The sequence below is a fragment of the Diadema antillarum genome, unplaced genomic scaffold (genome assembly GCF_040938485.1).
Source record: "Diadema antillarum isolate AM-2024a unplaced genomic scaffold, OU_Dant_1.0 scf00000007, whole genome shotgun sequence".
Lineage (NCBI taxonomy): Eukaryota > Metazoa > Echinodermata > Echinoidea > Diadematoida > Diadematidae > Diadema > Diadema antillarum.
The window spans coordinates 4,831,078-4,857,272 of record NW_027270896.1 but is presented as its reverse complement, the minus strand read 5'-3'; the positions used below and the strand labels follow the sequence as shown (position 1 = coordinate 4,857,272).

Below are 26,195 nucleotides of genomic sequence, written 5' to 3'. Positions count from 1 at the left end.
CCTGACATTAACTGTGACATTTTTACCCATACATTTTTACCTGAAACATTTTTATTTCTGACATTTTTGTCTGACACTGTTACCTCTGACTTTTAATATTACCACTGTCTTTTTTTACCTGGCACCTCATAAAAAACAAGCTCTTTCTAAGTGCACTGCCAAGGAAATACATGCATTTGGTGAAAATGACTGGCATAACACATTCAGGATTGTGCTGTGTAATTGAGGCTTTGGTAACTGTGGTATTATAATGAATACGGATGCTCATTGATCTGCGTCTTATTTCCTGCCACTCACTCCGGGATTTCCTTTGCTATCTCACGTGCCTACCACACTGAGATAACTTACATGTAGAGGTGATATCCTTTTCCTCTTCTGTGTCATTATTCCACTTTGAATATGTACATGTACAATACATAAGTACATGATGTACATAGCAATAGTGTTCATATATCATTCTTCCTTTGTGTAATACTGTACCAGTATACCAAAAGATGACTCCACCCTGGTAGATTTTCTTCCGTGTGATAGGAAAAAAGTTCTTCATTACTTTTTTATACCCCCGCCAAACGAAGTTTGAAGGGGGTATATAGGAATCAGCGGACGGTCGGTCGGGCGGTCGGGCGGTCGGGCGGTCGGTCGGGCGGTCGGTCCGTTGCAAATCTTGCGTCGCGAACTACTTCCTCAGTTTTCAACCGATTCCCATAAAACTTGGCACAGATGTGTGCCTTGGGTTGTAGATGTGCAAGACGTATTTTTTTACAGTACCCAAAAGTACGTTGCCATGGTAACGGCATATTATGGGCAAAAATGGGTACAAATCTTGCGTCGCGAACTCCTCCCACAGTTTTTGATCAATTTTTATGAAATTAGGTACAGATGTTCGTCTGAATATGTTAATGTGCAAGACACATATTTCCGCAGTGGCAAAAAGTGCGTTGCCATGGTAACGGCATGTTATTGGTAAAATATAGGGCAAAATGCTTCATGGCAAAACTGCTTCATCAGTGTTCTTCCAATTCTCATGGAATTCATATTGAATGTTTGTCTTAGGATATAGGTCAGCATGACATTTCTTGACAGTGACAAAAAGTATGTTGCCATGGTAACAGCTCACATATTATGAGCCAAAATGATGGAAAATTTTGTGTTGCAAACTACTTCCTCAGTTTTTGCCCAATTTCCATGAAACTTGGTACAGATGTGTGCCTTTGGGTGTAGATGTGCAAGACCCATTTTTTGACAGTACCCGAAAGTACGTTGCCATGGTAACAGCATATTAATGGCAGAAGATCAAGGAAAGATCTTGCGGATTTAACTACTTCCTCAGTTTTTTTACCAAAGCTTATGAAATGTGGCACACACCTTGATCTTGGTGGGAAGATGTGGAAGACATATTTTTCGGACGTGTCGGTAGCTGCGTTGCCATGGTAACGGCATATAAATGGCAGAAGATCAAGGAAAGATCTTGCGGATTGAACTACTTCCTCTGTATTCGACTGAAGCTCATGAAATGTGGCACACACATTGGTCTTGGTGGGTAGATGTGCAAGACATAATTTTTGGACGTGTCGGAAGCTGCGTTGCCATGGTAACGGCATATTAATGGTGGAAGATCAAGGAAAGATCTTGTGGATTGAACTACTTCCTCAGTTTTTGACAAAAGCTTATGAAATGTGGCACACACAATAGTCTTGGTGGGAAGATGTGCAAGACATATTTTTCGGACGTGTCGGAAGCTGCGTTGCCATGGTAACGGCATTTAAATGGCAGAAGATCAAGGAAAGATCATTCCTTGGGTAAGACTGTCGTCACGGGGCGGGGGTATTAATCACCTTAAGTGATATTTCTAGTTTTTTATAGTTTTCATGTTGTGACTTTGACTTCGAAGTATAAATTATGTGTAATGCAGTATCTAAGTGATTAAGTGTAAAGAGAGATACGATTGTATTAGATATGAAGCTGCACAATAGAAACAACTTCCACTTCTGCACATATCGAGTTGCATTTGTGTGCGATAGTCAGGGTAGACATTCTGAGAAGTCGATATTATTATGTTTCAAAACCTTGCACACATGAGACTTTAAACTCTACTTGCTATGGATAACCAATGTCAGGCATTTTTTGGGGTTTGGGGTTTGTTTGTTTGTTTGTTTGCTTTTTTGACTGTTCTGATGAAATGATCATGGATTGCTAGGGTACAAATCATGTGGTTGACCCAGAGAAGCTTGATACAGATTGGGGATTAAGAGGTTGCCAGTTTGGCTTGCCTGTTTCTTGGATGGTGATACATACAATGTAGACGATACTGTCTGCTGAAATGCATTCTTCTGGGCCTCTTTTGTCTTTTAAGTTACCAGAGCATTCAGCTCTGTGTCCAGTGGTTCAGACTTTCCTCTGTGTATCCCATTGAGCTCTTCAGAAACATTGCACCAGAGTCAAGTCTAGCCACTTTGTCTGCTTTGGGACCCTGATTGGCTTTCTATTGTTCCCATGAAAAAGGGATTTTCTATATAGTTAGCCAGAGATTGCATGTACCACAAGCCAGTATAATGCCCTTAATTCATATTACCCAGAAGATCCCCTGACCACATTTGTGTTGTAAACCCATGAACATTGATTTTCTATGAGCATTGATACTATGTGCTGCAGTGCACTTGGATTTGTTTGAAGAAAAGGAAAAGTGTAATTACCCAGGGATGGTACGTGTACATGTAGTTCACTGGGTTTAATTGAAGACTGCATGTACCTGTAGGATTACATTGAATAGGCAAGAAGCAGGGGATGAAAAACAATGGGAAATCCTCCAAGTAGAAAATAAGTTCTCATTCAGTTGTCTGGCAAGAATTGACTTAATTTGCAATCACCAGGAGTAGGTGAGCTTTATATTCAGTCATGGAGCAAGACTCTAGAGATCTGTCATGAAGTAGAATCAAGCAGAACATGCTTTTCTGGCATGAAGACCATTTCCAATGGACTTCAGTTTAGAAGCTTTTCATTTTTTTTTTTTTTGCTTTTTTTTTTTTTTTTGTAAGCATGAAACTTTCACACTTTGCCCCTAGCATTCAGTGCATTGTGTAGGGAGGGGGAGGGGGGAGGCACTTACAGTATCTGTACTGCATGCATTTTACTTGTCTAAATCTTGGCTCTTCATATAAACCACTTTGTAAAGATTTCATGCACATGAAAATTCATGATTTTTACTGTATTTTTATTACCATAAACTTTAAGGGATACGCACTACAGAAGACACTTCTTCTTGCCCACTTTGGTCTACTTCGCCTCGTATGGTATGCTTTCAACAAGCAAATGTTCATTCGTGCTACTACAATAGCCCAGTATGCCCCTGTTGCCCTGGGCAAGTGGGACTTGCGCATGTACAATTTGTACATTTCCAGTAGTATTCTTCATCTCAGGTTACCCATCACGTGGCTCGAACTGTTCTTTTGTCTTACTCTTTGCTTGTGACTAATATTCTTGAAATAGGTTGCGTTGATAACCTGCCCCCTTCCCCTTCTCTTCCTTCAGTATAAGGCTAGTATGACCTGTCATTGACTCTGTGACTCAAGTGCCCTGTGCTTCCTTTCACGACAACTGCGCCTTGCTTTAGCCAATCAGGTGGCGAGATTCAAAGGAAGTTCCAATTTTCGAGACCCAACCGGCGTTTTCCACGCTAGTTAGTCAGGAGTTTTTGGGAAGGGGGGAAGAAAATTCACTTTGTGCAGCGTCGAAGGAGGTGTCGGGTCGTGTGTCGTTGCAAAGTGTCTTTGGGCGTCGGCTTTTCTTGGCGTTGACTTTATAGCACATTGCTGCAACATGGGCAAGGAGAAAGTAAGTGTTTTCTACCTGACATAGATAAGATTGTAGCATATATGGGACATCATTCGGAAGTGAAATTGTAACGAATCAAGAGGATGTTTTCGCATAATTTAACTTTCCTCAGTTGTGAAAACTGATGGTGGAATTGGTAGGAAGACATAATTTTCATGGCCCAACGGCCATTTTCCATGCTTGTCGGGGCTCTCTTCAGTTGGTTTTGTAGGTAAGAAAAATTGATGAGTGAATGTCCCGATACTCGCAAAATACCTTAGAACTGATAGCAGTTGAGTGAGCGAATGAGATATTTCACTGCCCTGAAACATATTTGTATGAGTTAGCTAGTGTACAGTAGGGTGATAGTGAGCAAGCTGTAGGCCTAATACACACGATGTATGACTTCATATTTTTCCCCATCCTTTTGAGCAAGAATATCACAATCATAAGCAAGGATTTTACTTCATTATCTTGTTTAAATGAAGTTGCATCAGAAAAGATAGCTAGGTCATAAGACATTCTGCTGTTTCAGTCACAGGAAATAAACGCTTCAGTATGAAGGACTGAGTCTAGGTAGGGCCTATAACTCTTCCACCGCAGCTTGTACACGTTGGTAGAGCATGTCAATGTGAATATTGTGATTCGTGCTTTCTCCAGTCTCTGCTAATTTCAGAATTGCTTTCAAGAGGAAACTTTCCTTGAAAGTTGGTATTGCCCACTTTTTGGGGTCTTATTGTTTTTTTTAACAAAAGGTGGGGGAACCATAGATGCCTGTCTAGCAGTCAAGGTATGGAGGACAGAACCTATGTACAGTGTACCTCTTCGGTATACATTGGTTAAAGCATACAACGTTCCATTCTTATCTACGTACAAAGCCACACAATAAGTGTACTTTGTGAAATGGCACATGGGTTTATTCCCTCACATGGGATCCGCCCACTAGGTCTGACCTAATACCTGTCCTACTATTGAAGAGCAGCCCTTTTGTTTGTAGAAGAAGAATAGAGACCAATTCAAGCAATGCAGTGTGTTCTGCCAAGGCACTAGACAAACAAGTAAACCTGAAAAGACCAAATTCCTTTTGATAGGTGAACCACAGGAGTGTCAGGAGGTTTTTAGGGGGGTAATTCATACTTATCTTGGGGTGTTCAAAGTTCATGCATTGTCAAGCTCAGTAAAAAGCAGGGGACACCTAGTTTGCAGGCACAAACCCTTGTTGGTCGTAGAGGAGTCTGCGCCAAGACTACTATATGCACCACTTCGGCACTGCCCCATAGGCCCTGTGTTATAGCTTCTCCCAACAAGGCCTTTTTGGGAGAGGCTGCAGTGCAGTGGTACGTGTATTAGTCTTGGCACATGCAGACTCCTATTACGACCAACAAGGGTTTGTGCCTGCAAACTAGGGGACACCTTAGTGGGTGAACTGGGTAATGGGAAGAGTCCATAGGTTGCTTATTGTGCGGGAGCACTGAAGACACACATGTACAGTACCAGTAAAAGGTGATAAGGCTTATCACTATGTAAAGTTGTAGGAGATAGGTTTGTTTCACTGCTCTATGTATCCAGAGCTATAAGGCTAGGTGGTTCAATTTGCAAAAAGGTTAGGGACTATTGCAACCCTCTCCAGATGACCTCAAAAAATTGTGAAACCAAAAATTTTGGCGTGCTTGCAAGGAGCCAAGATTTGTGGAAACTGGCATTGAATGCCAGTGTCAGTTCAGGAAATTTTCATGCCACGAAAGAGTCTGTCGGTTCCAATTCACAAAAGTTTCATGCACCGAATGTTTGTGATTTCTACAGTACCACTGAGTTTGCATTAAAAAAAAAAAGGTTGGCAATGGTTATGTTGTGTAGACCAATGAAAGATATTGCCATGTGATGAGCAGGTGGAAGGCATGGGGAATCATTAAGCAAACATGTTTGAGATTGTTATTGTCTTGATCAAGGCCACATGTATCAGAAACAAGGCTTCAATCACATTCAGTTCAGCATTTCAAAGATTGTAAAATACTGTAAAGCAAGAAATTTTCACGCCTTGAAATTTTCGCAAATTTTAGCCAACTGCCTTCTTCACGACATGAAATTTTCACAATTTGCCAGTGGCATTCACTGCATATAGTGTAGACAATTATTTTCCTGTGCATTTTAATTTTGCGAATCTTGACCCAGCTGTGCTGTGAAATTCGTGAAATTGAAATACCTGTGAACATTTCTGGTTTTACAGTATCTTGTTCGTAGGTGAGCTCAAAGTAGTTGATTGGGTTGTGGCATTCTGTGCCAACAAGAAACAAGCAGGGGAATGAAGCTAGTTGTAGTTGATTCACAAAGGAAAGGGGGAAAAAGCACCCACAAAACAGACGATCTACATCTTGGGGGGATTCACCAAAAAAAAAAAAAAAAAAAAAGATTTGTACAAATTGGAAAACCATTCACAGGTCTGTGACTGTGAGGATGCATTCAGCTCACATCCCAATCCCCCCCCCCAAAAAAAAGAAAAATCTCTGAAAGCTCACATACATTGTAGAATAGCACCCCAATCATGACTGAGGTCATGTGCCTTGCACAATGAACTACATGCACACAACTCATGATCAACATTCAGAGAGGCAAGAACATAGTACAGGTTCAAATGTAAAGACTGTGTGTTGATTTGTCGTGCATTGAAGCGTGAATTCTCGTTGTTAAAACTTTATTTTAGCATAATAATCAGCTTGTTTCCAGGAAAATATTACAGAAAAATTATTTCTGCTTTGAGCAACGGTCCATGGAAAGATTAGTCATTAACAAAGAATGGCTACCCTGTGAATGATTGAATTTTACTGCACTCCCATTTGCAAGTAACCTGGAAACCAATCTCTGATGGTGTGTGCATGTTGAAGAACGTGTGTGTTTGTTGTGTGTGTTTCGTATGATATCAAAGTGTCTGTTATGTATTGGTGTTTTTCTACCTGTTTCAATCCAGTGCTTGGATGATTAAAAGGGTAAAGGAACACATACAATATTCTTGTCATTATAATTTATTTATTTATTATTTTTTGGGGAGTTTTGATTTCAACATAAGCTGTTCTGTAATATGTATCCACTGTGGAGGAAAGAAATTGTTTTACTGGATTAAAAATTTGCTTTTGTTGATCATAACTTATTTCTAAGTATGGTTTTTCAGTGGATAATATAGTTGTATGTACAGCTATATCTTGATATCATTCACAAAAGATTCGTTTAGAAAAACTAACTACCATAAAATAAACTGAGCTGTAACCTCGAAGAAAGATCCATATTGATGGATCTGGAATGGGGAGGGGATGCTTTTGCTTGTTCTTTAATCCACAAATCTTCAATTTGTTCAATGTTTGGTGCATTTGTTGTAATGTGAACTCACCATTTGTGTGTTGCTTTGTGCTGTTTTGTCTCTACAGGGCCGCGGCGAAAGTTACCGCGTGGCCGTCCAGACGGAGGTTCCGGACGATGGCCGCAATGCATCTGGAAAGCCCAAGAAGGGCAAGAAGCAGAAAAAGAAGGATCTGGATGAATTGAAGAAGGAAATGGAATTTGTAAGTTGCATATAAAGGCCATCAGTACCAACATAATTTAGTGACCGTAGGAACTTGTGGGATTGCTTCACTGGACATTTAGCCAAAGTGTAGTAGAAATGCCAGAGAAGTACAGGTAGCCTCAGAAAGTAGTCTTTGAATTTTTGCTAAAAATGGTAAATTGTTGTGTGTCTGGGAGAACAGCGCGAGCGCACACAATTCAAGGAAGGTGTGCCCGAGAAAACGACGCAAATGCGTGCGAGGTGCGTGGTATTCACACACTGTAATACAGGGTGTATGGGTCTCTCGAGCATTCGCGTCATTCTCCGGGGCGATGTGCCCAGAATTCTATGCACTTGCCTCATTATCCCGGGCACACAAATAAATCATCATACATGAAAATCATTTCGCAAATTTGCATTTTTACTGTGCATTTTTGTGCCATGTATCTGTGTATTGTATTGGGAACAAGAACTCTTTTATGTGAAATATATATAGATCTTAAAAGTTCATACTGAATACACAAGAGAGAAAATTTCTGCATGGTGTTGTGTCATACAACATGTGTAAATGCTCGTAACTTGGGCAATCAGATGTTTAATACTGGAAGGTGCACAAAAAAGCAGCATTCATTAAAGATTGTATTCTTACAGTATATGACTTGTTACGATATTGATAGCTACAAATTGTAGCTGAAGAAATAGCAACAAAACATATGATTTATAATCTTGTCAGTCATGTTCATACTTGAAAGAAAAAAAAATTGTATTTCTATGAAGCGTCCAAAGAAAAAAGCCAGCCTTGATGAGTTAAAGAAAGAGGCAGAGATGGTAAGAGATAGTGAAAATTCAAACATTGGATTATTTACGGTTGTCTGCTGGTCAAGTTTTGTTGGAATTTATTGTTACCAGCCGTAATCCGAGCCATTTGGGAAAGGGATTTTTGTCCCCATATTGGAATTGATCGGTTCCAATACTAATCTTGTTATAAATTTGTCTTTTCTACTATTTCCTGAGTACAATTTTTGTGCATGTGTTTATGTAACATTTTAGGTTGATTTCGTGGCATATGTCACTGTGTTGAGAAGAGGAAATAGCAGATACTGCAGCTACATTGTATGCCTGATTTTGTTTTCTTGCGGTTGATATTTTTCCATTTTTCTTTAGTCAAATGCTTGATTCAAGGTATATATGATGCTTATTTATTGAATGATACAGAAAAACACAGCATCAAAAAAAAAAAAAGAGTTCTATCACAGTTGCTTCCCTTCATGAACTAGATTGCATGCCTTTGCCTAAGAGCCCCTTGTTGCAGGGGAAGTAGGCGAAATTTTCATTATTTCCCCATTCACTCGTACGTTCCTGTTTCATTTGTTGTTTGTTATATTTCTCTTGCATTTATTTTGATGACCTGTCTTTTTAGTAGTTGTCTTATGAATGCACATTGCGTAATCATAAATAGGGGAAAGTTACATCGAAGTTGCCACTAATTTTTTGTAGAGCTGATATTCTAAATGCAATATTGGATTAAAAGTAGTGATCATTCTGTGTATCGTATTTTTAAAGTCATTTTTTTTTTTTTAATGATCATTCTCAATTATATCATACATGTGATCCAGGTATTGAGATATCGTATGACTATGCTCATGTAACATGTTAAGATGTTGACAGAAACACCTTTCTGACATATATCTCAAAATTTGTGTATAGTTTTAATTCATATTTTTGCGTGCAGGCTAGCATGTGTACCGAGTAGGTCCAAAAAGGGTAGGGACAAGAGGTCTGTGCTCAGATGTTTTTGTTTTTTGTTATGTTTAGTTTTATTTTAGGGGAAATGCATTTTCTCTCTCTGATTGATTTGCAATTTTAATCTTTTTCCCTATCAGGACGACCACAAGATTCCGATGGAAGCTCTGGTGGCTCGCCTGAACTCAAACCTCAACAGTGTGAGTACCCATTGCTGTCTCACTCTTTGTCTTTGTATGTTTGAATGAAATGTAAAAATCACTTGCTTGCAGAAGATGGATTTAATGATCGTGATCATAATTATTTGATATTTGTCATGTATCTTTTCTACCAGGCGGTATTATGACATTGAGAAGATATTCCTCATATTGTATCTAAGGCTCCTCTTTGTTCTTCTCTCCCTGTTGTGTTCCCCACCCCCCTTTCTCTCTCTGCTCTCTTTCATTTACCGGAGACCTATGGTTTGCAAAGTATTTTGTGCACCACATGCACTTGATATGTGCTCTATGCATACAATTTCTGACATTCACAGCTCTCTACATGCTCAAATTTCAATTTGTGGACTGCCGTAATGTTGGCCTCCAAACATATTCCGTGTTCACTTCTCAGCTCTTTTCCTCTCTTTCGTTATCCCTCACAGGGTCTGACCCCAGCCCAGGCTGCCGACGTGCTGGCCCGGGATGGCCCCAACGCCCTCACCCCTCCGCCGAAGACACCGGAGTGGGTGAAGTTCTGCCAGCAGCTCTTTGGCGGTTTCTCCACCTTGCTCTGGATCGGATCCATCCTCTGTTTTCTTGCCTACGGTATCGAGGCGGCCACAAAGGATGAGCCCAGCAGTGACAATGTGAGCATCACTTCTCATCTTTTTGTTTCTCTATAACATATTTGAAACCTTATTCAGGGCCCGACGCTAACTTTTTTCTCTGATGGCCCATTCGGGCCACTAAAATCTTAAAATCCGAACTTTTGGTGTCCCGAAAAAGAAACATAGTGGCCCATTGTAGACCAAAACATCATTAAATTTGACTCTTTAGTGTCTGATTGGGCCACCAAATGATAGCCTTTTCCAAAATTTGGTGGCCCAGGGCCACCAGGCCACCGCTAATACTTAGCCCTGCCTTATTTTATTGCCTGCAGTATGAACCTTGCCTACACAGATTTTTTTCCCCCAATTTTGAATAGTGCTCAGCACAAAAAAAAAAGAAAACAAAGAAGAAAAAAAAATTCCACTCGCAGTTCTGCTCTCTTTTGTTGAGAAAGGGGATTACCATTTGCAATGCATACCTGGTACTTCTTCAATTGAAAATTCTTACTCATATTCCCCCCAATTTTGAACATTGCTTAGCACAAATCTCCTTTTGTATGCATCCATTTCAAAGGATACCATATGCATTATATTTTAGGGTTTTCTGCCCAACTTCTCCTTGTTATTTATTGAGAACCTTGGAATAACTAATGCTGCTTCAAATCTTGCTTATAAAATAGAGAATGTGTGTTCTGATGAACAGAAAGGATGCTCAGTCCCATGCATAATTTTCTGTTGAGTGTAGCCTTTGAATATGAGGAAAGTTATGCCATTTCAAGGTTATTAAAGGCCAACATGTGCATTGTCTCTTTGCAGCTGTACCTTGGAATTGTGCTGGCAGGTGTGGTGATCATCACCGGCTGCTTCTCCTACTACCAGGAAGCAAAGAGCTCCAAGATAATGGAATCCTTCAAGAACATGGTCCCACAGGTTAGTACTGCAGCGATTCGATGTGAAAGGGGCCATGCCTCTAGTCCTTGGTCCCATTTCGTAAAACTTGTTATCAGTAACAACTGCTACATTTCTTTGGCAGATTTGCTCTCAGCCAATCAGATGCAAGGATTTTAGTAGCTTAAAGCAACTATCATAACTTTGTATTGATAGTAAGTTTTATGAAATGGGGCCCTGATGTGGTGTCAGGAATCCATCAGAGCAAATATATAAGTGCTGTAAAGCAAGAAATTATCACGGCATGAAATTTCGCGAATTGAACCAACGACCTTTTTCGTGATGTGAAATTTTCATGAATTGTCACTGGCATTCAATGCATATAGTGTAGACAAGAACTTTAGTGTACATTATAATTTTGTGAATCTGGGCTCTCGCAAAATTTGCAAAATTGAAATATCTGCATTGTGCAAAAATGTTTGGTATTACAGTTTTAAAACTGTGTGTGGAATGAAGTCCTTTGTATGTTCCCATTGAAATTGAAATACGATTGTTGCAATTAAAGAGAAACTGACGGGAAAGATATATATAATGAAAAATGAACAAAGAATATGAGATTCCATCGCGATGGAATCTCATTTTCTGTGCTCATTTTTTAATGAAATTGAGATTTGTCACCAAACTATACCGAGGTATTGAAATATATTATGGCAACCAGTGATTTTTTTTTTTTTATAATACCCAATTTTATAATGTCAGTGTAATATTATGGAAGATTATTCTTATTGTTTAGCTTGATGCGGTCCAAATACGAACACAACTTGAAATTTACCGAGTCTGCTGCATTTTCTTTCCTGTCTTCTAGGAAGCCCTGGTCCTCCGTGGTGGTGAATGGCACTCCATCAATGCCGAGGGCGTGGTCCTTGGCGACATCGTGGAAGTCAAGGGTGGTGATCGTATCCCGGCCGACATCAGGGTGGTTGACTCCAAGTCATTCAAAGTAAGTCAGTATGCCTTGATGCAGAATGAAAGAATTGAATGAAATGATGAAATATTGATGTAATGTTTTATAAATGGATTAAGTACAGGAGGAGAGAGAGGCAGGAAGAAAAGGCTATGGCTAGTGTTTGGAAAACATGCTTTTTTGATCCCAGTCAATTAAAGCAACATACCTTGTCTCGGTGTTATAGTATGTGCTACCTACAATGTAGTACTGTTTAAGGCATTTCCTTAGCGAGTCAAATTTTTTGGAATTGGGACTTCCGTTATATTTTGCATGTGGCTAAATTCGCGATTGTGGAGTACAGTTTGAACTTAGAAATATGTGCATGCACGTCACATTCATGTCAGGATCAGAGGTAATATATTGGCATAAAGGCGTGAATAGTACCTGACTCACAAAAATAAAAACCGCGTGAAATATTTGGCATTTACAGTATTTCCTCAAGAATGCTATATTACACTTAAGTTGAAGATACTGCAGGAAGAAGAGAAGAAAGAGAGGAAAAAAAGAATGTGATGTCATGCAGTTTATGTCAATATGTGGATTTTTTGTGTTCTGAAGAGACAGAATCTGAACCTCTCTAAACACCCAGGGTTAATACTAAGTACTATGGGCAGCGTGCTTTCAGCACCTTAGCACCAACACTCTAGAATTCTCTTCCTCCCCAACTCCGAGATGCATCAACTGTCAACAGCTTCAAGAACTCACTAAAAACTTACCTATTTTCGCACTGTTATACTCTGTAATATTCTGTAGATTAAGTTGTTTTTTTTTTGCTTTTTCTGTTCATGCATTATGTTATGAATGTAAAAGCATAGAGACTTATACTTGTATTATGCGCCATATTAGATATAATTATTATTATTATTGTTATTACTATTGTTATTATTATTATTATTATTTTATTATTATTATTATTGTCGTTGCTATTATTGTTATTATTATTAGTATTATTATTATTATTATTATCATTTTATTGTTATTATTATTGTTGTTGTTGTTGTTGTTGTTGTTGTTGTTGTTGTTGTTGTTGTTGTTGTTGTTGTTGTTGATGATGGTTGAGACAAACCCGACATGAATGATAACTTTGTGCAGTCCATGAATTGATGGGAGGAGATTAAAGGAATGAGACCCATGCAAAGACTCTGCAAGTCTAATGTAGTGATTTCATTCTACTGGGTTACAGGTGGACAACTCTTCCCTCACCGGAGAGTCGGAGCCCCAGTCCCGTAGCTCTGACTTCACCAGTGACAATCCTCTTGAGACCAGGAACATTGCTTTCTTCTCTACCAATGCCGTTGAAGGTAAGTCTTACAACCATGCGCAAATTAGCTCTGAGATTGAGGTCTATTCCTAGGGTTGGGTTCAATGCTGTAGAAGGTTAGTCACAACCATGGGCAAATTAGCTCTGAGAATGAAGTATATTCGTAGAGTTGGGTTCCTTGTCATCAAAAGTAAGTCTTACAACCATGGGCTAATTAGCTCTGAGATTGAGGTCTATTCCTAGGGTTGGGTTCAATGCTGTAGAAGGTTAGTCACAACCATGGGCAAATTAGCTCTGAGAATGAAGTATATTCGTAGAGTTGGGTTCCTTGTCATCAAAAGTAAGTCTTACAACCATGGGCTAATTAGCTCTGAGATTGAGGTCTATTCCTAGGGTTGGGTTCAGTGCTGTAGAAGGCAAGTCACAACCATGGGCAAATTAGCTCTGAGAATGAAGTATATTCCAAGAGTTGGGGTCATGCCTGTTTTCCCAACCTTCTCAGAAACTATGACTGTTGAATCAAATTGAGTCGCAGAACTGCTCTGGATCTGTAAGTGCCAACTTTGGCTTCTGGGTATGCATGCAAGGAGATTCAGAGAAGTATACTCAGAATTTCATGCAGGCTGAGAAAGCACATGCATTGATGTAAATACAAAAACAAAGCAAAACAAAACAAAATACAGTTGCAGCTTTTCCACTGAACTCCTTTAGTCCAATCGGTAACATGCTTGTAAATTGTATGTTTGAAGTCAACAGGATGTAGGTTGATGGTTCTGACAGAGTTTCTGTACTGTCCCGGAGTTGAGTGTAGAATCTAAGATATTGCTATGTTACTGCAATTATCTATGTATGATTGTATGGCGTGTCAAAGATCTGAATATCTCAGCCTAAAATACAAATGTTTATTTCAAGTTGGTAAATGCAAAGAGATGCACTTGGAAGTTTAAAACTTTTCCAGAATCTCAGGAAAATAGATGTACTCAAGTAATCTCGTTTTTGTAAAGAAAAGAAAAAAATTACACCTTTGCTGCTGGGTTCTTCTTAGGAACTGCTCGCGGAATCGTCATCAACTGTGGAGACTCCACCGTCATGGGCCGCATTGCCAATCTGGCCTCCGGTCTGGACGTCGGCGACACCCCCATCGCCAAGGAGATCGAGCATTTCATCCACATCATTACCTCCGTGGCCGTGTTCTTGGGAGTCTCCTTCTTCATCCTCTCCTTCCCGCTGGGTTACGGCTGGCTGGAGGCCTGCGTGTTCCTCATCGGTATCATCGTGGCCAACGTGCCTGAGGGTCTCCTCGCCACTGTGACCGTAAGTTGCCATTTCCGGCTTTACACTGTTGGCAGCATGATCAGAGCGTGCCGTGTAGTCATATTTGTTGTAGTTCTGTGCCACCTGCCCATTGTCCACTCTCTGGAAACCTAAATTCTCTCTCTTCCATTGCATGATCATGGCATAGTCCATAATAAATTTGATTACTGCAAGTTATGTGAAGCCCAGGAGATGGTAAAAAGCAAAAACAGAATCTGTGTGATTATGTTAGCATAGAAAAATGTCACTATCAGTGCTGTATTGTCGTAATCTGGTAACTTTGCTAACTCAACTCTCGCTCCCATCCACCAGGTGTGTCTGACACTGACCGCCAAGCGTATGGCCAGCAAGAACTGTCTGGTCAAGAACCTGGAAGCTGTAGAGACCCTGGGCAGTACCTCCACCATCTGCTCAGATAAGACCGGAACACTGACCCAGAACAGGATGACTGTCGCCCACATGTGGTTCGACAATACCATCGTTGAGGCTGACACCACCGAGGATCAGAGCGGTGAGTGAAAGTTATCATGGGCATGCAATAGATTGGATGTACTTCTATTTCTATTTTACAGGGTGCTTTTGGCCTTACCTCAGTGATTTTCAAAATGTGTGTTTGTTCTTGATATCGTCACATCTGGACCCTAATCCCCCTCCACTGTAATCAGCAAGAGATAAACGTTTGTCTGTAGAAGCTTATGCTTTTATCTCATTTAATATGCTTGTTCAAGTTTGCAAGAACTGTTGGTGAAGTGTGCAATGTTAGCCAGTTTCTTTATTTATAAGAATCTCGGAAGAGAAGTCTCATGAGGTATGGAAACCTATGGCCACCAACTATTAGTAAATTTAGTAATTTCTAGTACTTTCAGCATGATACGACCGTTATGGCCTTGGCCTTGTGAAATTCTGCATATGAGCAATTTTTTCTGTAACTGTAATGTTTGCCTCTATGCAAAATAATAAACCTGCAATAAGTAATATTCACTGGAAAGATTAGTAAATTGTACACAGACCCGTTGTCAGTTGTGGAAACCCTCCGAGTCCTTGATGGTTGTGGTATTGATTAGTTCTGCATGCCGTCTTGATTCACAGGTGGTCAGTTTGACAAGTCCTCTCCCACCTGGATGTCCCTTGCCCGCATCGCCTGTCTCTGCAACCGCTCCGAGTTCAAGGCTGGCCAGGAGAACGTCCCCATCCTGAAGAGGTAAAGCCCATTGGAAAACCAATACCTAGAGAGTGGAAACTTTTGTGGAGGAAGACGCGAATATGTGCATATTTATATAAATGTCAGTGTTGTGTAGTTCACATGAGCATTTGATTCTTGCTGACCAAGGGGCAACTGTTTTCTTTGCAATTAGATATTCCACATGTACAGCATGAGTAAGAGTGATCAATTGGCTTATTCGGGTGCCTCCTTGTCAAATTGAGAGGCTCTTGTTGGAGGCCAACTAAGTTGATGTCATGTCTAGTAAGAGGTGAAGCTACGCCATCCCTCCATTAGGCCAAAAAAAAAAAAAATTGTTGCATTGGCGTAACATGAGATTTTCAAATAGGGTCGGTCGGGCGGATTTTTTTTTTTTTTTTTTTTTTTTTTTTTGCTACCTGCATTTTACGTGTGAAACTCGTGCTCAGCTCAGTAAACAGTTACAACTGCTGCACCGAATGTGCTGTGTTCATCTATTCTACAAATCATTTATGAGACCGATATTACTGGAATTATACCCCTTCACAGAATTTAAAGATGTTGAAATCCCTATCCTGAATGTTTTCACTTCATATTTTACTATTTTGACTTAGATAAGATAGATGCAAATTGACCCATATGTACGATCTTTTCATCGCACACGGCGATCTCTATTACAGTCCCACATATACAGATTCGTGTAAGTTCTCCACACAAGAAACCTATGGCAAAACTGTGCACAATACATTGCAGTCTGAATGCTACGTATATACACTGAATAAATCTTGTTAGAGTACGCGTCTGTGTTGGAAACAGATGACGTACTGATCAAGGAAGGCTTATGCGAGGCGCTAGATCACTCCTTCGTACATCCGATATCCCCAGAGCTGTTTCCACTTCCGGGTTTGTGCGATCGCGATCGCAATCAACAAGATATTTGATATCGATAGCAAAAAAAATAATAAAAAAACATTGGGTCGGCGGAATTTTTAGGGTCGGGCGGGTTACGCCAATGCAACAATTTTTTTTTTTGGCCTTATGACATACAGTGGACGCAGTCTTGTGTCAGAGTATTACAACTCATTTATTTGGAAAATACCTCCTCATACTTCCTACAGAAGGAGAAGTGGGCAAAGGCTGTATAATTCCTCCCTCCCCACACCCACACCCACACACACACACACATACACACACACGCACACACACACACACACACACACACACACACACACACACACGCACACACACACACATACTCACAAGCAGTCACCTGAGTAGTGATAGTCAGCAAATGCCTTCAGCCTACATTGTGCCTCACAAGTGTATAAATGCAAACAGTTGTTGAACACTGGCCATGCAGTATGTGAATCCACCAAATCTACCAAAGTTTCAAAGATGATATGCTTCATTGCCCACCTGCAGGGAGACCACTGGTGACGCCTCGGAGTCTGCTCTTGTCAAGTGTGTCGAGCTTTCCATGTTCAGTGTGACTGAGTACCGTAGCAAGCACAAGAAGGTGTGCGAGATCCCCTTCAACTCCACCAACAAATACCAGGTGAGCAAATATTCATTTGTACCTCCAAAACTTACGATTTATCAATGTAACCATTTTGTAGAGGAGACTTGTGCAGGGCTTGGGTGTGGGGAAGTCTGTAGGCTTCAACCAACCAAAGGCCTCTCGGCCATGTCAGAGTAATAATGCTTTTTTTGGTCTCATCAAATCAATTTTGTCTTACAGTATTTATTATTATATTTTTATGCCTCCGCAACGAAGTGGCCGGAGGCATTATGTTTTCGGGTCGTCCGTCCGTCCGTCCGTCCGTCCGTCCGTCCGTACGTCCGTCCGTCCGTCCGTCCGTCCGTCCGTCCGTCCGTCCGTCCGTCCGTACGTCCGTACGTCCGTCCGTCCCGTTTTGTTTTTGTCGATATCTCAAGAACCGTGTGGTGGTTTTACATCAAACTTGGTATGAGGGTATATCCTTGGGGGATAATACTTTGTGTGGATTTTAGGGTCACAGGGTCAAAGGTCAAAGGTCACAGGTTATTTTGTGAAAAAAATTTTGAAATTTCATGTTTTTCTCCATATCTCGCAAATGGTTCAAGGTATCTTCATGGAACTTAGTATATATGCTTGTACCGATGGGCAGTGATTATCTAGGGAAGTTGGGGGTCATGGGTCAAAGGTCAGGGGTCAAAGGTCAAGGTCAACTCCTCAAAATATCACTACTTTCCTTAGAATGCAATATGCCTGAAGGTTTTTTTTTTTTTAAACTTGATGTATGGCATGTATTACCCAATATATATTTTTGGGGAAGTTTCTTGCCAAAAGGTCAAAGGTCAAAAGGTCAAAGGTCAAGTGAAAGTGCTTAATTGCACTTTTTCCTCCATATCTCGAAAGTAACTCGAGGTATCATCATGAAACTTACATATTTATGCATGTTCAACCTAACAGTGATTCTCTTTGGAACTGTGAGGTCAAAGGTCAAAGGCCAGGTTTAGATAATGCTATTTTCCCATTTGATACTGAAATTATACTTTTTCTCAATACCTTGAAAATTACTCAATGCATAAATACTTATAAAAGGGTCAAAAGTCAAGTAAAAATCATCAGTTCCCCAAATACCTGCACTCTGACATTTTAATCATTCATCCAATTGAACCTAGTTCTAGGAAAGTGAACATTCAGCACATTTGTGTCAAACCTGTCATTTTAATATTTTGCCAATTGTGTGAAACTGTCATCACACATTGTCAAGACATTGTACTATAGACCTATTAGGAGAACCATGCATTATGGCGGAGGCATATCAGTAGCCGTAGCGATATATCTAGTTTATTTATTTTTTATACTAATCATTATGTTTACATCTTACATATTATACTTCGTATCTTATTGATATTATATTTGATTACTAATACTGGGCCCTGTTTAATCAAACGTTAAAATTGATTTTAACTTTCATTACCACACAGACTGCCATAGACTTACAGTTGAAATCAACTCTATAATCAATTTTAACTCCTCATAAAACAGGGCCGTGGTTACTTATGTTGACACTCTTTTGTTTTTGTTTTTTTTTTACATTGTATATATGTCTTAAAAGAGTATGTTGGAAATAAAGAAAAATTAATTTAAAATTGTGCCCACTACTTTTCTTGCCCAGGTGTCCATCCACGAGGTCAAAGACGACGACCGCTACCTGCTCGTCATGAAGGGCGCCCCCGAGCGCATCCTCGACCGCTGCACCTCCATCCTCATCAAGGGGCAGGAGCAGGACATGACCGAGGACATGCAGACTGCCTTTAACAATGCCTACCTGGAGCTGGGAGGACTGGGAGAGCGTGTGCTCGGTGAGTAATCTCAAGGGTCCCTGAGAAGCAGTCTTGTAAAACCTCTTTGTGATTTCTCTTTCCTTTTTTTTTTTGGGGGGGGGGGGGGAATGGGGATCGAGGAAAGGCTGGCAAGGAGGGTTTCAATGTTTCCAGAAATTGTGATCTCTTGGAATCTTTACAGTGGTACAACGAAATTATGACATTCGCATGCTGTTTAGCTGGAATAACTTTGGTGGAACTGTTCATGAATTTCATGCTCTGCAAAAGTAGGAATGTAAAAACATGAAGTTTTGGGGGAAAGGCATCAAAATATGCACAATATACTGGTAATTTCTCTGCATTCATCAAACATGAGTAGTGAATTCACTTTCCATTCTTGCTGTGCATTCACTCTTTACTAGGGATTTGCGAGACGTGCAGTACTGATGCACAAAATATGCTATATACTGTAAGTGTATGAGATGAAATATGCTATACTGTGAGTGTATGAGATGAAATCACGTGCTGCTCAGTCGGGCTTAGATGTTGGGCCGTCCAATCCTAACATGCCTTGTCCTATCTCTCGCAGGATTCTGTCACTACTTCCTGCCCGCTGACCAGTTCCCCAAGGGCTTCGCCTTCGACGCCGACGATGTCAACTTCCCCCTGGAGAAGCTCTGCTTCGTTGGACTCATGTCCATGATTGACCCGCCCCGTGCTGCTGTCCCCGACGCTGTCGGCAAATGCCGATCCGCCGGTATCAAGGTGAGACCATTCTCTATGTCCCTGATCAACCTCCGCTGCATAGTTTGGGCTGTGTGTCTCATGTACTGAGTATGTTGATTATGAACAAGTATCCACTTACACATGTGTGGCTGAAAATACAAAATCCTGTCATTTCAGGGTGCGAGTCTTTCAACAGTCAGTTCATTCTGCATGCATCTACAGTGAAACCAGAAATTTTCATGTGCATGAAACCTTCACATATTTTGCGGAAAGCCAAGATTAGCAAAAATGTTTGTCTTCACTATGCATATGAATGCAATTGAATGCTTCTACACAATGCATATGAATGCTTCATTAAGAAAGTTTTTTATGCCATGCATATGTCTGGTTTTACAGTACTTACACCTGGTGACTTTTATAGATATTAGCTGTACTATTCTTTTGCCCTGTTTTATGACATGCATTAGTAGCCACATGAAACTAGCAGTGTTTTTGAAAAGGTACTGTGAAGGTGAAAATTTTTCAGGGAGTAGAAGTTTTCATGCATTTCACACTCATAGAAAGGCATGAAAGTGAAAGTACATGAGTAATTTTGCTTGTTTTATGTACCACTATGTAATGTCTTGATTCCGTGGGGAAAAAAAAAAGAACGCTCTCCCAATTCATCTTACTTGGCAAAAATGTATGTGCACGAAAATATCCACCTTTACAGTATCAGTGAAGTTAACTTGTTGTATGTCCACTCTCCTGACCAGGTCATCATGGTTACCGGTGACCATCCCATCACAGCCAAGGCCATCGCTAAGGGCGTCGGCATCATCTCCGAGGGCAACGAGACACGCGACGACATCGCCCAGCGCAAGGGCATCGCAGTGGAGCAGGTCAATCCAAAGTAAGTCTCCTTCTTCTTCTCGCCCTCTTGCCCTCTGCCTCCCCTTCCCTCTCTGACTTCTCCCCCCCCCCCCCCCCCCCCCCCCCCCAGCTCCAAGCCTCCCCAGCTTCCCCCACCCCCAACCTCGCAGCTACATTAAAGGGGACCTCCAAATGATTTTCAGAATTTTATGTTTGAACAACTATAAATCAGTTGAACTGAGTAGAGAGTTTCAGAATTTATAGTGATTGGGATGAGGAATGAGAATGTTTTCAAAATCTATAACAAATTGCAGTGAACAAGGATGATGACATGGCAGTCTCACCAAAAAAAAAAAAAAAAAATGCATGAATTGGGGCTCAAGGAAGCAGAACAAAAGAAGAAGGCATGCATAGATTCTTCACAGGTGAACTTGTTGAGCAAGTGGTATTGTAATGGAATTACACTGACACTACATTTCTGAAATATGTGAGGCTCTGATGTTATTGTTATTGTTTAAAGATTTTCAGTTTATTGGTTTTTCTGATCAAGGACCTCAATAAATTCCATAAATCTATACATGGAGCTGTCGATTTATGAACTACATGATGTGAAATTATGAAAATCGTCTGGAATGCCCCTTTAAATGAAATGTTAATAACTTTCATGCTTGTGCGTTGATGTTAATGATACAGTCTCATTCCATTTAGCCACTCTGAGCAGGTTTTTTGTCTTCCAATCTTGTAAAGAGTACTTTTTCACACTGAATGAGTAAAGTAAGTCACAGACAACTATTCAAGCAGAATGTTAAAAGAGGCTTTTCATATCTTGCATTGTTCAGATGCACAGCGTTTTGAGTAGGGTACATCAGGGTTTGCTTTATTTGCTAGTTCAGTTATCCTTTATAATGAAAAGTATCAAAATTCTGTAATGATGCAGGGTTTATTTATTTTATTCTTCCTTATTTCCGGGGGGGGGGGGGGGGGGGGGGGGGGGGGGGGGGGCTTGCAGCAATTTATGAACTTCTCTCTCAACTGTGTTACTCACTTGGTATAAGTAGGTTAATACAGTCAAGGCACATAGATAAGCAAAGATTCTGTATATGCCAAACAATGTTCCATTTGTGCATTGATTTCAAGTCGGTGAATGATGTCCGCTGTTGACCTAAGCGCCACATCAAAAGTTCAAGGAGGATAGAAAAGAACTGATTCTTTATACTGTTAAAGATGTACAGAAAATAGGATATGTGGGACTGATGGTTTTGTGGCTTCTGTATGCAGGGAGGCTAAGGCCATCGTCGTGCACGGCTCCGAGCTGAAGGACATGCCACGGGAGCACCTCGATTCGATCCTCAGCGACCACCCCGAGATCGTCTTTGCCCGTACCTCACCTCAACAGAAACTGATCATCGTGGAAGGTTGCCAGCGGGCCGGCGCCATCGTGGCCGTGACCGGTGACGGTGTCAATGATTCTCCCGCCCTGAAGAAGGCCGACATCGGTGTTGCCATGGGCATCGCCGGTAGCGACGTCAGCAAACAGGCAGCAGACATGATCTTGCTGGACGACAACTTTGCCTCCATTGTGACCGGTGTTGAGGAAGGTTAATATCCTGTAAAGCAAGCGACTGTGCTGTGGTACCATAAAACCATAAATATTCACGCCAAAAATTTTTCGAGCTGATGGCCTTTTTGACGGCATGAAATTTTGCGAAGTACCACTTGAATTCAATGCATAGTGTAGACAAATACTTATATGATCATTTTAATTGAGATTTCATGCACGCAAACAATTTCTGGATGACAATAGAAAACTAGGGTGCCTGTGCCTTGAATTTTGCTGCCTTTATGCCGCAATATGTGACCGGCATCCCCATATTGACGAAAATGGTCCCAAGGTCCCCTGTGTGCTCCTTGTTATGGGTCTACCAGACTGTGAGCTTAGAATGAGTTTTATCCTGCAGCAATCTCTGTTTTTACGTACATAGTATTAACCTGCTCAGTGAATTTGGAATGATTTACATGCAGAAAAGAAGAAGAAAACAAAAAAAACGTTCTTTTCGTTGCCAGTTTGTAAGATTAGCAGAAAGCAGGAACTGCACAATGCAGTACCCCATTTATGCATGCATGTAAAAGTATACCAAGTATTACTTCACTCTAAAAAAAAGTATTGAAAATAAGAAGAATAAGGGTACAGAAGGAAAGGATGATACTGCTGCATGCTGCTTCATATTTCAACAGATAATCCAAAACAAAGAATAAATTTGGTTTTGTGTTTTTTAGCTCAGAGGTACTGACTGACATTTTTCTCTGCCCTTTTTAATGTCCGCCAGGTCGTCTGATCTTCGACAACTTGAAGAAGTCCATCGCCTACACGCTGACCAGTAACATCCCTGAGATCAGCCCCTTCCTGATCTTCATCCTGGCCTCCGTTCCCCTGCCTCTTGGTGTAGTCACTATCCTCTGCATTGATCTGGGAACCGATCTGGTAGGTAGTCTGCACCACTAGCAGGGACTCGACTTTAGTAATTGGCAGCATCTCTGACACCCACTTGCACAATAGTTCTCGATTTATGGCGTCCCATTTTTGTGTCGTGTGCTGAGCTATGTCAAGTTTCCCCTCTGTAGAAGGCTCCCTATAAACTTCAATTATCTCTTGATGACTTGACAAGAGACTATAAATATCTTGAGTTTAGAACTACTTTCACCTATTGAGATGCATGTTATGCACATGTATTAACCCTGTATCCCCTCCTTGGAGCATCCATGATTTTGAATGACGAATTCTGGCAGCCCTTTTTGTGATCTCACAGATCTTTGAAATGAACATGGATGGGACTTCTGGTCTTGGAAAGAAGATGGGGGAGGAGTAAAAAAAACACTTAGCTAAATGGCCTAAGAACCTTCTGACTGAAAGAACAAACAAACAAAAACAATATATATACTGTATAATAATATGCTGTATTGTTTTGTGATCGTTTTCTTTCTTTTTTTGTGTGTGCAAATTTCATTGGAAACAAGCCTCATTCATATGGTCATTTAGGAGCTAAGGCTAAGCTTCTTTCAAATTAATTTCTGTAATGATCCATAATGTTTACTTGTGCGCACTTGACTGTTAATGCAAGACGTTTGTAGCTGCAGTGCTAGGAGAGACCAGGCAGCTAATGGTGTTTCTGTAAATGTTGTCCCAGGTGCCAGCTATCTCCCTGGCCTACGAGGAGTCTGAGTCGGACATCATGAAGCGTCGTCCTCGCGACCCACAGAACGACAAACTTGTCAACGAGCGCCTCATCAGCGTGTCCTACGGTCAGATCGGTGAGTGTCAGAGCAAGAACTGACCACTCTTGTCAATCAGTGGCAATAAAAACTACTCGACTCAAAGAATTTATTAATTTGAAAGAAGTGACAACTTTACCATTCGTCATCTTCATCAAGTCAATTAAAAATTTGTAATCAATAATGTATGAAAATCATTTGTTAAATGAATACTAACTTCCAATTCCTCCACAGCATTGTGCTGTTCCCAGACGGATAGCTCCCTAAAGCTTGAACTTTTTCTTCAATCCTCAAGATCTGAAACTAATTATTCTCCAAGATTTCTCAAGGTGTTGAAGCTGTTTGTTCACCTTGGAGTAGCACAATTTGTACTGTAATGGGATGGACAATGAAAAGGATCCATCAGAAAATACTGCACACTGTCCGATTACATTTTCCAGAAGACATTGGACAAGTGAAATGTGCTGCCCTGACTATGGACGTAATTCTGATATCCAAGAAAGTGAGACCATCCAGTGTTAGGATAATTTGTACGATGCTGTTTTAATACTTGCAAATTTCGCAAGTCGCATGATATCAGAGTAAAAAATAATTTTGACTCTGATCCCCACATGAATATGGCGTGCACGCATACATTTCTCATTTCAACCTTACTCCAAGATCGCAAATTTAACCTCTTGCAAGATTGCCAGAGAGTCCCGCAGTGGGAAAATTAGATTTGCTGAGTATAACATGCTGTATACAGTAATAATGAATGTTGATTTGTTGTTGTCTGGCAGGTATGATGCAGGCTTCGGCTGGATTCTTCACCTACTTCGTGATCATGGGAGAGAATGGTTTCCTTCCTAACGACCTTATCATGATTCGCAGCAAGTGGGATGACAAGGCCGTTTTGAACGTGGAAGACTCCTATGGTCAGCAGTGGGTGAGTTGGTCAGATGAATTCATTTCTCGGTCCAGTCCTTGCTTCCGGGACTGTACCACAAGAGGGCTATATCTCCCATTTGCCCATATGGCCAAATGGCAACACCCCCTCTCCCCTCCTTTGGGTTCTTTCTCGTTTCATTTTATCATCTCCATCCCGTATGTGTCAGCCTGGCTTTTGGAGAAAATCAAACCAATAGAAATGCAGTGTGTGCGGTTTTACATTTAGGCAACCGAAGCTTTAAAAGTATATGATTGAATTTGAATGATAGATTTTATGAATGAGACTGTCATTGCGTTTATACTTCATCTGAGTACGAACTGCTGAATAAATCATGATAAAAAGGAGAGAAAATGAAGAAAACTGGTATTCTGAAGTCGAACCATTTTACCTCTAACCATAGCACAGAGCTGCCAGGTCTTGCTGCTTGTGCAAGAGCAGATAAAAAGCCTCCCTGATTGGTGATGGGGAAATTTAATCTGTTGCCAATACCAATACCAATGACTTGCCTCTCCTCAACACAACTGACTCCCTTCTCTTTGTCCTGTCCCGCCCCATAGGGATACAACCAGCGCAAGCAGCTGGAGTACACCTGCCACACAGCTTTCTTCGTCTCTATCGTCATCGTGCAGTGGGCCGATCTGATCATCTGCAAGACTCGTCGCAACTCCATCATCCACCAGGGAATGAGGTGAGTGAAAATCTGTGATACTGTGTAGAAGCAATCGAATGTGAATTCATGAATTCATGAATAGAGTGACATGATTTTCAATGCAAGAGCAGAAATGCCATGGCGGGGATTGAACTGTGAGCTTTCTTGGGGGAAAAGCTCAGTCAACTAGACCAACAAAACATATCAATGTTTATCTGTCATAAGGGGAAAATGTCAGATATTTGCCAAAGGTGGTACCAGAGTCTGGAAAGCAACAAAACAGGATTATGTATTGATTCATATGCTAAAGGTTAACTTTGTGTTGTGTGTCTACTATCTGAAGGTATACCGATTGTTGTTTTTACTGTGTTCCCTTAGTGACAGATTGACAAGGTCTGCAAAGCTGTGTGGCACGGTAGTAGTTATCTTTTCCATTCTCTGTTGTTTTTATCTTACAGCAACTGGGTCCTCAACTTTGGACTCTTCTTCGAGACAGCCCTGGCTGCCTTCCTGTCCTACTGCCCTGGTCTTGAGAACGGTCTGCGCATGTACCCCATCCGCATCGGCTGGTGGTTCACCGCCTTCCCCTTCTCCCTGCTCATCTTCGTGTACGACGAGTGCCGCCGCTTCATCCTCCGCCACAACCCAGGCGGCTGGGTGGAACGCGAGACCTACTACTGACTTACTCGAACCCAATGCCCCTGCCCTCAGAACGACCAGAAAGCCCATCCTACCTGTCCGCTCGTCTCTGCAGCCTCCCGCCCACCGACGGCCAGCAGTGGAGCCAGACCCAGCGCACCGGGACAGGCTCACAGCGGGCAGACCTTCCGCCCCTACACCTCGAGACAGCGGATGTTCATGCGAACCAGCCAGCGCCAGGCTCCCCCTGGCGCCATCAGCACCGCTGTTCTCAGCT

General features: G+C 41.2%; 1 protein-coding gene across 1 annotated transcript in view; it reads left to right on the top strand.

Moving 5' to 3' along the window:
- LOC139717578 (sodium/potassium-transporting ATPase subunit alpha-3-like) overlaps window positions 1-26,069 on the top strand; it is a 42,029-nt gene extending 15,960 nt beyond the window's left edge. The window contains 20 exon segments of the mRNA XM_071629088.1: window positions 7,230-7,364; window positions 9,229-9,288; window positions 9,729-9,932; window positions 10,710-10,823; window positions 11,647-11,781; window positions 12,971-13,088; window positions 14,094-14,362; window positions 14,675-14,873; window positions 15,099-15,113; window positions 15,401-15,563; window positions 16,965-17,097; window positions 18,707-18,893; window positions 19,444-19,619; window positions 20,336-20,472; window positions 21,711-22,030; window positions 22,760-22,914; window positions 23,618-23,741; window positions 24,482-24,627; window positions 25,188-25,318; window positions 25,738-26,069. Of these exon segments, the coding sequence (XP_071485189.1) occupies window positions 7,230-7,364; window positions 9,229-9,288; window positions 9,729-9,932; window positions 10,710-10,823; window positions 11,647-11,781; window positions 12,971-13,088; window positions 14,094-14,362; window positions 14,675-14,873; window positions 15,099-15,113; window positions 15,401-15,563; window positions 16,965-17,097; window positions 18,707-18,893; window positions 19,444-19,619; window positions 20,336-20,472; window positions 21,711-22,030; window positions 22,760-22,914; window positions 23,618-23,741; window positions 24,482-24,627; window positions 25,188-25,318; window positions 25,738-25,960 (3,144 nt within the window). The 3' untranslated portion in view covers window positions 25,961-26,069.
- The last annotated feature ends 126 nt before the right edge of the window (window positions 26,070-26,195 follow it).